Source organism: Corvus moneduloides, chromosome 4 (genome assembly GCF_009650955.1).
Source record: "Corvus moneduloides isolate bCorMon1 chromosome 4, bCorMon1.pri, whole genome shotgun sequence".
Lineage (NCBI taxonomy): Eukaryota > Metazoa > Chordata > Aves > Passeriformes > Corvidae > Corvus > Corvus moneduloides.
Genome location: NC_045479.1, coordinates 11,307,179 through 11,320,213, shown reverse-complemented (window position 1 = coordinate 11,320,213; position 13,035 = coordinate 11,307,179). Strand labels below are relative to the sequence as shown.

The 13,035-nt window shown below is 41.4% G+C and overlaps 1 protein-coding gene and 1 long non-coding RNA gene across 2 annotated transcripts in view; one reads left to right on the top strand and one right to left on the bottom strand.

Moving 5' to 3' along the window:
* The window catches only part of NTF3 (neurotrophin 3), a 47,208-nt gene extending 36,787 nt beyond the window's left edge, over window positions 1–10,421 (top strand). Inside the window, exon 2 of the mRNA XM_032107347.1 lies at window positions 8,875–10,421. Coding sequence (XP_031963238.1) covers window positions 8,875–9,669 — 795 coding nt within the window. The 3' untranslated portion in view covers window positions 9,670–10,421. The remainder of the gene's footprint in view (window positions 1–8,874) is intronic.
* LOC116443279 overlaps window positions 1–13,035 on the bottom strand; it is a 34,980-nt gene that overhangs the window by 11,379 nt on the left and 10,566 nt on the right. The window lies entirely within an intron of this gene.

Here is a 13,035-nt window from a genome sequence, read left to right as displayed (position 1 = left end):
ATACAAGATTTTTCATAATGAGACTAACACTTTTGAATTTGCAGCCCTTGCTTTATTCTCTCTGCTTCATTTCACTGTTTTCCATAGTTCACAAAAGAAAAAAGAAATTGGAAGGTATTAGAAAAGACAGAAGAAGATGTTTGGAGCTTCTAAACCATAATAAAATAGAAGAAAGTCTTTTGCTTTCAATGCAAAATCCTGCAAAATAATGTATTGAAATTCAAAGCTGAAAACAGTTTTCCCTTCGAGTTTCCTAATATCATAAAAACTTACAAAGAGTGGTTTAAAATTTTTTTTTCCTATTTTTTTTTTCTAAAATATTGAGTTGTCCAGTGGCAATGTAAATGTAAAAACATGTCAGATCATCCAGCATCACATGGTCTCCAGGAGGCTGCTCTTTCAAAGCCTAACAGGAGAGGGATAAAATTCTGATAATCTGAGAGGTGCTTTCCCTTCTCCTCCTGCTACCAAATTAAACAAAACCCTCCTCTGGCATTTTTAAATAGAACAATCAGGACAATCTGTTACAAGGCCAGGCTTGAACCCTTCAGAATTGTGGGGAGGTGAAAGAAGTTTCATCTGGAAGGCTGCTCTCAGCTTTAATTATGGACAACTTAAGCCCTCAAAGCCTCTCTCTGACGAAAATAAGACGAACTGCAGCTACTGCCTGACTTTAATACAAAACAATTAATCAGCCCTGGTTGAGCCAAACTAAGTCCAGGTTGACTTGAAAGGTTAATGGATCTTCAAACTGTTTCAAGAGAAGACTTAGATGGAGTTTCAGTGCTGCGAGGAAACACGAAACCCAGGCCTCTTTGGTGTGGCTTTGGGTTTGTTACAAACATCTTGCAGAGCTTGAAAACTGCTTTTGATGATTGGCCTAACTTCCCTTTCCTCAGCTTAATCCCAGTGTTCCTGATTGCACTCCTTTGCCCCACCCTAAAGCAAATGTTCCCTTTCCCCAACACTTTCCAGATCTTTGCCCTGAGTTTTCTGTCATGCCCTTTCTGCCAGCGCAAGGCAAAGGCTTGCACCTTCAAGGCAATTTCCTCAAAGGTCAGTTTTACAACGCTTTCAGCCATTTTTGCTTCTCTTTCCTGATTTTCTTTTTGTGTGACAATACCTTCCAACTTTCAAGCAGCTTTCCCAATTTTACTTCTGTGCTACAAGAAGCAGCAATTCCCTTCCAACTCTGCAATGAAATGCCCTGGTATTTGCATTTATCTAATACTGTGCTTTTCCAACGTTCTAGAACATTCCTGGGTCTGATCAGGTACTGCTCCTTTGTAAGTTTCTTTTCCTCTATGTATATCACAGCTCAATACCAATATTCCCCCAGCACAAGAGCTTTTAATTTCTACTTCAGCTTCCATTTTGTAATTTTCTGCCAATATTTTATTTTTCCATCTCTTCAGCATAGACTGTATTTCTCTTCGTTTACTGCTGTTTGCATCCCCTCCAAATTCAGCTGCAAACTTAATTTGTTTGCTGCTTATCTCTACTGCTATTAACAAACAGTAATGAAAAGATTAGCTAACACACAGTTTATCAGTTTAAATTATCCACTACCACTCCACTACCTCTGGAGCTTTCTATTCTTCCGTTTGCAAATTACTTCTGAAGAAAAAACATGCAAGTGCAAAGATCTGGGCAAATCTTCTGCTTTTTGGAAAATTAGCACAGGTCCGGGCAAGTCATGCTGTTTATTCAGCTATGAACATGACCCTTAGATTTCTTTGTACTTTGGGCAGTTTTCAGACTTAAGCAGTGAATAATATGAAGAAATACTTCAGCTTTTGTGGAAATTATTTACCCCACTACAGATTTATCTCTTTGTTGTGACTAAGATGGGGCTGACTGCTCACCTGGGATGGCATTGGCTTTATTTCCCTGAATTTCATGCTTTTCGTTGATTGATCAAACTTTCAAACAGCATTGCAGGTGGGCTTCCCTGATCCAGCCAGTACAACACGAAAACCCCAACCTGTCTGACCTTGCAAATATCAGCTGATTTCTGTGTATTCCAATTTCAGGTCTTTTAAAATGGGAGCAATGACAGTACTCCTACTTTGTCAGTAATAACCAAGATAAATACTTATGGATTGCTCCAATATCAGTAATGTGAGAACCACAGAGTGCCCTGGCTTGGAAGAGACATTAAAGATCCGCCAGTCCCAACCCCTGCTGTGGGCAGGGACACCTTCCACTAAACCAGGTTGTCCAGAGCCCCATCCTTCAACACTGCCACGGATGGGGCAGCCACAGCTTCTCTGGACAACCTGTGCCAGGGCCTCAGCACCCTCACAGGGAAGAATGTCTCTCTAATATCCCATCTAAACCTGCTCTCTGTCAGTGTGAAGCCATTGCCCCTTGTCCTGTCACTCCAGGCCCTTGCCAAGAGTCTCTCTCCATCTTTCCTGTGGGCTCCCTTCAGGCACTGCAAGGCCACAATGAGGTCACCCCAAAGCCTTTTCTTTTCCAGGCTGAACAAGCCCAAGCCTCCCAGCCTTTGTTCTCTCAGTAGAGGAAAATCAGCCAGCTACATGCAGAAGAACCCAAAGGATGTCAGGGTATATACCTAGAGTAATAAAACCCTGTGACTATTCCATAGAGTTCCTTCCTCTGCAGATATAGAAAGTAACAAACAGACATTTTGACTTGACAAACCTCTTCCAACACACCGGGGAAATTGGGATCCCAGCCTTCAAACCCCTTGTTCTGACCGCCTCAATACACAGATTAATCAGTCAACAGCTTAATGCAAAATGATACCACGGCAATCAGGGCATAGACAGACAGGTGTAAACACGTAACTGTGTCACAAAAATGTCACTGAGGGAAGGAATGGGAACGGAAAAGGACCTTGCTGTGACTGAGAAAAGCCTGCCTACTCCTATAGCTGATTCTAGACCTGGGGATGTAGCTGGGACCGCTGATATGGTACTGGACATTATTAATAGTCCAGTTCCCCAGTGGGATTGTGAGAGGATGCTGGGGAGTGCCAAATGTCTCCGGGGAGCTCTCAAGTGCCCTGGTGTTGGTGGCGGGGGAGGGAGGTGTAGGGCCAAAACCTGACAGAATTAACTGTGCACAAGGTGTGAGAAGCAGCTGCTGTTCCAAAGAGTGAGGTAAGCACAGAGGAACTGCTCCTGACCTTTCTCTTGGAGTCAGGCAAGTATGTGTACAGCAGCCTCATCTTGATCTCCAAAAAAAATACAGATATATCTGTTCAAGGATCAAATGTAGACACACACCTGCCATTGCAATCACCTGGATGACTCTACACAGCTCATCTGACTGTTCAGACCACAGCGTGCTCCTTGCAGCAGATGTGTTATCACAAAACTGGCCTTCAGGAAGATGTTTCGTATGTTGGGAAAACTTCCCCCAACAAACAGTAAGGTCATGGTCACCCCCACAGTGTTGTGGGTTGGTCCAAAGTGCAGAGGAGTTTTACATGCTCAGGTGAGCAGTTGTCCTGCTATGCTTTGCTCAGCCAGTCATTTGAAGAGGAAAAGGAAATGTCAGTGACTCTGTGGGCTGAACTCTATTTCCATAAGAAATTAGGCATATACCATTCACTGGAGGCTACTGGGGCTCAGATGTGTCTTCTCTTTTGAAAATAGCCTTGAGTAAATTGATTAATACACCTCTGAACTGCTGCAGAGATGAACAAACTTCGGTGGGCTCCCCCTCAGATGTGTGGCTGCGCTCCCCTGACCGTATGCCAGAGGAATGGATTAGTTTCAAATCCCCTCACTCCATGTTCCAGTTTGGTTGGCCCTCAGGAAGGGAGGGTTAACACTTAGGGCTGCCATCACGTGGTCCCACTTCATTTTGTCTCTGAATTCTTCAGCTTTTAAGAGGACCCATCTCTTGCGAAATCTTTAGCTTCGATTTGTATGTGTTGAAATTTCCGTATCCTGAGAAGTGGAAGTGTTCAGGAGGGTCACAGTGTCTTCGGGCACATTCAGCATTCTGCAGCAATCTACCTTCATAAATCCATATTGTACAAACAGTCCATCACTGTTCTGAAATGCAGTGCTAATTTTCAGATGCAGTCATTTCACGTTCCCATATTTTTGAACATTCAGAATGCTTTCCTTGTTCTGTACCTTTCCCATGTCCCCCAAAGCACAGAGGACGAGGGCTGCATTTCTTCCCAATATAATTATTAGGGAGAGGGAGTCAACGGGGCAATCCATGGCTTGGGAGGTTGTGAAAGCAGTGCTCAGCAAACAATGACAATAATTACACTGTCCTCTTTGGTAAAAGCCTGGAAAAGCTGTCAGCCACCACAAAGGATCATTAGCTGCTCGGTCTGAAGAACAGAAGCTGCTCCTAAATTTTTTAGAAAGTGCCAAACACTTCAAGCTGACTTACATAAATCATGTGGGGTATTACAATGCTGAATGTAAAACTCAGCAGTCACTCTTCCTTCTATTCCAGTTCCTCTTAGCAATGGCTTACAAGTAAATACTTGGGCAGTCTCTCACAGTACTAGGATTTCATGCTTTCTGCAGAACATTTTAAATGATGTTTCGCTCCTTCCCTGTGTAGAATGTTCAGCTACTGACCAAAATAAAGCAATACACATAATTTTTAAATCACTACAAATAAAACTAAACAAAAATTTTCACTACTACATAATGTGGTGAGTCTGAAAAGGGCAGAAAGTGATTTGCCAGAGTTTGTTAGGGATTGAATTTATCAAAGGAAGGAAGAGGTAAGCTTATTTACTTCTCCTAAATTTAGACCTTCCCTGAGCCACCTAGCTCAGATAGCATTAATACCCTGCTAAAACTGCAGCGATAGGCAGGAATACAAACCATTAAAATAGAGTAAATCTAAGCCACAGCTGGGAGATCAACCAGCTTTGCAATGCATGAGCTTTTCTTTTCTGTGCTGTGTGCTTTTCCCCTCTGTGCCACAAATGTCAATGATCCCCAAGTCAAACTTGCTTAGTGCAAACTAGCCACAAACACAGCCAAAATGAACTTTTGTCAGGAATTTACATGTGGAAAATTCCAAGAAGAGCCATGAAGAACAACAAAAATATCTCGCTAACATCAGCTAACCAAGAAAAATTTTAGTTTGGACAAAATTTTTTTACCTGAAATGAATCATCTAAATTAAAAAAAAAAAAAAAAAAAAAAAAAAAAAAAGAAGGAAAAAGTCATGTGATGGATTGAATTCTTGGGGGAATTTTTATACCATTCTCCAAAAGGCCAAAAACAGAGCTGCTTGTGCTGAAGTAGTTTCTGTTTACATCCACATAATCCTGTGCCCCCAGGAACCTGGAATTTGAGTCAGTCTTCCCTCAGAGAGGACACGTGTGTTGAAATCTTTCCTCCAATCCAAGTCCCCTCTATAGATAATTTACTCACTGGGCTGCGCTAAGTAAGCACTTGTTCTGCTTTGTGAATTGCATTGTGGAACTTCTGGAGGCATGGCCAGAAACACCAGAATTATTTGCTTTGAAAATATGAAAAGATAAACATTTTAATGTTTTACACGTTCCTCTCCTTTTTACGGATTTAACAACACGCACGCCAAATAAATTTCAAATTATCCGCAGTTCAGACAGGCACAACATTCCATTTTGGGCAAAGAGCCATTCATCAAATGCAATACTCCCCAGACCTGCAAACAAATATACCTTTAATGTGTCTTGTAACCAGATTTCAGCCAAGGCCATAAACCAGTTGCAGTTTCCCAAAAACATCCGTTTCTCCTACCTAGAATAGTGCCTTAGACACACTCTGAGGTTCTGGACTTTATGGAGAGCCTGAGAATTTTTGGTCATGGACTGGAACTTCTGAACAGCACTTACGAACTTCCTAGGTTGGAGGAACTCCCTGAAAACTGTAATCTCACCAAGCCTTTGTGTTTTCACTCTAAGTTTTGCACCCAGAAAAATATAAAGATTTGTTCTGAAACCTTTTTACTTTTGCAGCAAATAATTTGTGAAGCATAAATCAAACTACAGCTTGAAATTCAAAGTTAACATCTTTCCCACCAAATCCATAAGACATTTCACATGAAGTTCAGGAAAACACTTCTCATCATTTTTCCCATTAATGGGGTTCCTCCACAGAGAAGAAAAATAGCTCATTTTAGCTGCTCCAACTCTCAGGTCCCCAGCCCTTCCTTTTTGCATGCAGCACGACATTAGAGCCTGCAGGAACTCCAGCCTTACTTTTCCCACCTCATCACCTGCTCCAACTTGTGTATTTTGCTAGTGCCACTTAGTTTTGAGACTGAGCAGAGCAGTGATTGCATGCAGCTGCATGTTGGCATGAATAATGCTTCTGGCTTTTGAGCTGAGCCTTGTCAGAGCTTTGCTCACCATCCTGTGGGCTCGTGTGTTACCCCGTGTGTGGATTCCGGGTGCTGCGAGAAATCTGCTCAATGACATCTGTTTAATAATATTTTTACTGTTTTTAAAAGCAAATCCTATGCTGAGGGAAGGCAAAATTGCACGGCAATTTTTTATCCAGAAGGGTCTGGGCTCTGAGATCCATCTACATTAAGTTAGTATTTATTTAGGTATGACAGTAATTGTATGGTAACTGAACATCTTCGATTTTTTTTCCCCCCCAAAAGCAAAACATTGCTGCAAGCAACAGTCTAGATTTAGGTGAACTCATACTGTGACAAACTGAGAATGGAGAAAACACATTTCTTGTCCATAAAAGGACAGCTCACACATCCACAGAGGGTAGCTCTAATTTTGCTGCAGTTCCAAACTATGAAGTGGGGACTCAATCTTGCAAAAAGGAGTTTTGTTTAGAGTGGATAGAAGGTTGTATGGTAAAAGATTTTTTCTTCTTTTTTTCCTTTGCCTTCTTAAACAGAAAATGGTGATTTTTTTTTTAAGTGGAAAATTTTCTGTTCAGGAGGTCTGATATTTCCACTGTTTCTCCTGGGAAAAACACAGAGTACTCACAGTGTCGAAGGAGGGGATCCTTCCCCTCATCTCAGCACTGGTGAAGCACATCTTGAGTGCTGTGTCCAGTTCTGGGCTCCTTAGTACAGGAGCAAATCCATGAAAATTATTAAGGATTGGGGTAACTGTGCTAGGAGGAGAAGCTGAGAGAGCTGGGACTGTTCATGCTGCAGAAGAGAAGTCCCCGGGGGATTTTACTGAAGTGTAGAAATACCTCACAGTAGGGAGTAATAAAGATGGAGCCAGGCTCTACTCAGAGTTGTCCATGAAAGGACAAGAGGCAATGGGAACAAACTGAGGTTTGGGAAATACTGCTGGTACATGAATTTTTTATTCTTTTTTAAGTTTAAAGGTGGTCAAACACCAGCACAGGTTGTCTAGAGGGTTGTGGAGTCTCCATCCATGGAGATATTCTAAACCTGAGTAGGCAGAGCTCTGCAAGCTGCCCTGGCTGATTCTGCTGTGAGCAGTGAGATTGGCCTAGATGATGTCTTAAGGATCCTTCCAACTCCATCTGTCCCACAGTCTGTGACTCTGTGCCTTTATCCCAGAGTGCTAGAGGTCTCTGACACGTGCTGGATGTGTTTGCAGAGCAGGAAAATCAAATCCAAGGCTTCCCTGAGTCACTTGAAGCAGTACTACAGTCAGGGTTTATCACAGACTATGAGGGTGCTCTAAGATGAGTTTTATATTTTCTCCCTCAATCCTCTACTTGTGCAGCAAGTTTATAAACAGGTGTGCTCTGAAGTGAATGGTCTGCTTTCATCACTTAGTGTTTTACACTGATAATTGATTTCATTTAAATATAAATGCAAATACCAAACGTATAGGTGTCCAAATACACAAGGAGAAGAAACACCTCCCTGGACAGCTGCTCATGGCTCTCAGCTACACAAACAAAATGACAGAAAGGCTTAAAAAGAAGTGACAAATGAGATTTCTAGAAGATGGACAGGAGGTAGAATTAGAAAGAGACCACAGGAGTCCACATAGAGCAGTACATGGCAAAGTACGAAGAAGCAGCACACTTTTAGGAATGGTTTTCAAAATACTATCTTTGAACAAGGTTTTTCCATTTTAGGGGGTGGTGACGAGAGAGATGTCCTCAATCTATCCTTGAATATTTCTAATTGGTGTCAGTTTTGTTTCACCTTGTATAAATGTAACGAAGTAACTTCTTTAAAAACCACCAAAAAACCAGTCCCCAATCCTGAAAACAACCCCTACAACATGGTCTGGGGGTCCATCTGCATTCCCCCACATGTATCATAGAGGCCTAATCACCACTCTCTGACCTGACTGCATCATTTTCCTTCCAGAGCTCTTTCCCTTACCAGAGAGAGAAAGAGAACAAAAGCACTATTGAAACACTGGATTTATTTCCTTCTTATGGTAACATTAAACACAAGACATTTGATAAATAAGAATTTGATGGATCTGAGAGATCTCAGCACACAAAACCTGACAACATTTAGCAACGTCAGAACTTTTTCATTTTACACCGTGATACAGTTTTCTACTCTGCATGATCCTGCAATTTTGAAACTAAACTTCTCTGTGGAATGAACTCTGTGGAAGTAACTTGGCCTCTCTCTGCTGCCAAGCCCTGGCCAGACTATACCAAGAGCTACCTACCTCTGCAGAGAAATAGCTTAACTGATATATATACCACTATGCATGGAAAGAGGAAAGGCAAGGCCTAAAATATAGGTGAAATATTGAAAAAAAATTCAGAAGAGAGTTGCACTCATTAAGTATAACAAATAGTATCTGCAAAGAAACACACAGCCTGTGTTTCTATATCTCTATATATGTATCTTTAAAGACACAGATGTTACTAAAAAGAATCCCAATTTTTATGTTTACAGCCTCTAGCAAACCTCCCTCTTGGATTGTTTTAACGTTGACTTTCTTCTTCTTTGCAGATCTTACAGGTGAACAAGGTGATGTCCATCTTGTTTTATGTGATATTTCTCGCTTACCTTCGTGGCATCCAGTCTTCCAACATGGATCAAAGGAGCTTGCCAGAAGATTCGATAAATTCTCTTATTATTAAACTCATTCAGGCAGACATTTTAAAAAACAAGCTTTCTAAGCAGATGGTAGACATTAAGGAAAACTATCAAAACACGGTGCAGAAAACAGACACTCAGCAAGACATGGACGGAGAGGAAAATGTGAAATCAGACTTCCAGCCAGTTATCTCAGTGGATACAGATCTCTTAAGGCAGCAGAGACGCTACAACTCGCCCCGAGTCCTCCTGAGTGACAACACGCCGCTGGAGCCGCCGCCACTGTACCTCATGGAGGATTACATCGGGAATTCCGTGGTGGTGAACAGAACCTCCCGGCGGAAGAGGTACGCGGAGCACAAGGGCCACCGGGGGGAATACTCCGTTTGTGACAGTGAAAGTTTGTGGGTCACGGACAAATCCTCTGCCATCGACATTAGGGGACACCAGGTGACTGTTCTGGGAGAAATTAAAACAGGCAACTCTCCGGTTAAGCAATACTTTTACGAAACGAGGTGTAAAGAGGCCAAGCCTGTAAAAAACGGCTGCCGTGGCATTGATGACAAGCACTGGAACTCCCAATGCAAGACATCCCAAACTTATGTCAGAGCACTGACTTCAGAAAACAACAAACTGGTGGGCTGGAGGTGGATAAGGATAGACACCTCCTGCGTGTGCGCCTTGTCCAGGAAAATAGGAAGAACATAGATCTGCATCTCTTTGCTATATAAATTATTACTTTAAATTATATGATATGCATGTAGCATATAAATGTTTATATTGTTTTATATATATTATAAGTTGACCTTATTTATTAAACTTCAGCAAATCTACAGTATATAAGCTTTCTCTCTCAATAAACAAGAGCAAAGGGTGTGTGCCTCTGCTGTGGCCAACTCCGGGGTTTTTTTTTAAGACTATGTTTGTGACACTGCTTGTCGGCAGCATACCGTAACCTTCCTGTAAAATCTGTGTAAAATCAGTATTTTTCATTCAGTATTGTCAAACCAGTGACTGTCATTTAGTAAACTTGTTAAAAATCAGTTCAATGCCAAGAGTTGTGTACATATTTATATTCCCTGCTCTATATGTTCATATTTAATTAGATCCACAGCATTGACTCCTCACCACCAAAAAGAAAAATGGACCAAAATACGTGTTGTAGCCTGCAGACAATGTCAAATTTACAGGCATCAGGTAGCCCTAAAATAAAGTTTCTGTGTATTATGCCAGCTCTGCCGGTGAAATGACCATTTTCCCTCTGTTAGCATTTCAGAATGGCTGCTAGTAATCCAGGATCATCCTTTTGTGTTTTGGAAGCACATTTGTTTTGCAACTGTTTCTAATGCTGCCAGTGCATCACTGAAAAAATATGAAAAAAATCTGAAATATTTGTAGCCAAAATTTACTGAAGCCAAGAACTGATCTAAAATGATCATTAATATAATACATAAAAGATGGTTTGTTGTGATCAGCCTCTTCCTCCTCACACAAATCAATTATCTTCTGCTTGCATTGTTGGATCATTCCTCTCTGTCTGAGTTTTTAAATTAGAAACAAAGCTGGTGGTGTCTTAACCTTAAAAGAGCCCTTGGCTTTCAAATTGCAGTAAAGAAAGATACGATATCCTGGTGTGGATATCAAAGCCACATGCCCATATGAAGGCTTCCTTCTCCTCAGCAATCCATTCTCCATCTTTCCCAGGGGGAAAAATGTGTTGAACTGCTCGAGAAATCTGGTACCTTTCACAGGAACATGAAATGAATGGTGGCTAAAATCCATGAAGTCAGTAGTTATCCTGAAGTTCCTCAATTAAGCTGATGAGTTGTTGCTTAGGACAGACAAATGTGCTAGCATGTATTTATCTCAAACTCTTCTTTGGATTGTCATGTAGCTCCACTGGGGACAGGAATAAAGACACTACTTGAAGAGATGGCCCATTACACATTAGCTGTGCAATGCCCTGGATGGGATCCCACTCCCATGAAGTAAATGAGAGTTCATGGCTGGGAACAGAATTCAGATTGGGCTGCAGATTATCTGTGTCCAGAGAGACCCAACCCACAGCCAGGGCTGGAAAGTACCAGCTATTTGAAAAGTTTTACTCTCAGTTATTTTCTGAGGGTTTTACAGCTACAGCTTTCACTGCCGTAGCGTGTTCAGCATCACGAATGAAAATGAGATCAGAGCCTCAAACACAAGGTTGCAGGATACCTTTGCTTGTAGAGCTTTCACTCCTGGAAAACCAGTTTCAAACATGCAACAGTCCATGAAAGACAGCAAACTGTGAGGTCTCCCGTAATCCCTTACAGAGAGTGCTGCACAGCATAAAATCACCAGGGAGCGGGACAGCTTGCCTTGAGGCCAAGCTCTGGAATAGCCGTGTCTTGGAAAGCCAGGTTGGAGCTCGTGGGTATTTTCTTCAGAGGAGGCCAGAAGCAAAGCTTTTGAGAATCATCTCAACTTTCAGCATGAGGCCAGGGTATTTACCTTACAGGAAATATCATCACCTCGCAGCACTAAATCCTAACTTTGCTTCGAGCAATAGCAACTTCAGAGGTTCAATACCAAGGCAGTCATTAAAACGAGAGGATGTAATGTAACAAGGAACCCGGTATCTGATAGATCTGATTAGAATATTTCTCATTTCTTGGCAAACATTTAAAAAAAACCCAACCCCACAGAGATTTTACTTCTAAGCATATTTTTCAGAGTTCTGTCCTGCTGGATTTTTTTTTGTAAATTAAAAGCTTGGTTTTACACCCTGACTTTCCAAATAAAGATCATTTGCAGATGCTGGGATCAACTGAGAGCTGATATTGTCATGGATCACTAACTTTAGAGATCTCCTTTTTTCAGTGTGCCACATAGGTCGATCTCCATGTGAGAAGAGGAGGTAAGAAGACCAATTTAGCTTGGTGGAATCCCATTAATCAGAAACTACCTTGTTCCTGCAGTGTGGATGTCACTTTTGTTTACATCACTGTAAATCCAGAAAAAATCTACTGAACACAGGGAAGAAAATGTAGCTTTATAACAATGTTAACAACATCGGAGTTGATTCTAATGCCTTTATTTCTGCTCACTGAAAATCAAGGGAGGTTCATTCTTTAAAGGTTCAAAGAAAGCTATTTGTCATTTTCCACTGTAAATCCAGTAACAGGAACTGGTCTTTGACTCTTGACTTTAACAAGTATTTTACAAGCAGCCAGCAAAAATGTCTCAGACTAAATATGCCTGTCATCTGAAACACATGAGATGAGAACGGAGCATGGTGTGTACGGTTATTAGAACGGCTGCCTCTTCCCACCCCAGGAAAACAATGAGCGGAAGTGTTACCCCCTGGATCTGATCCAGCTTCCACTAAAGTCAATGGGAAAAAAAAATCTCACCTTCTCCAGTGGAAGCTGGATCAGGCCCCAAGCAAAGAAAAACCTGCAGATGTCGACCAGAGAGCAAAGCAATCCCACACATCAGTAACGCGTTCCTGTAAATCCTGTGTACGCATAAGATGCTGTATAATTTTGTAACAAGTTTGTAAACAAAGCCTGTAATAAATTTGTTAAGGTCTAATTTTCTTTTCACTGTAGCTGGGGATGGTTTTATTGTCAACTTTGGTCATGGCACAATGGATTTAAAATTCCTATCTGACTTCTATTTGGTTCATGTTAAATAATTAAGCAAAATATTCAGCTCTCAACGCCAGTTTAATTTAAGCATTCTAAAAATCACTTCCATTAGGCAGCTCAGATGCTCTGTCAATATTGTTTTGCCAATAGATCATTATAAACACACATTTTATTTAGATTTTCTCCCAAATGATTGAATGCTATTCTGAAATTGCCTGTCTGTGTCAAACTGTATTTTCTCCGCTTTTCTCCCCTAGTTTTTTCCAGTCCATTTAGTAACAGCAAGAAATGCTCCACCGAGGTTTTGGGAAACCATCTGCATTTATTTTATCACCTTTGAACATGTGTTCAGGAATGAAGTCTGTGCAGAGAGTTTACTGCTACCAAGAGATTTGTGCGGCTGCACCAGGAAGAAACTTTGACTGGACTTTACAGAGTGTGTGCT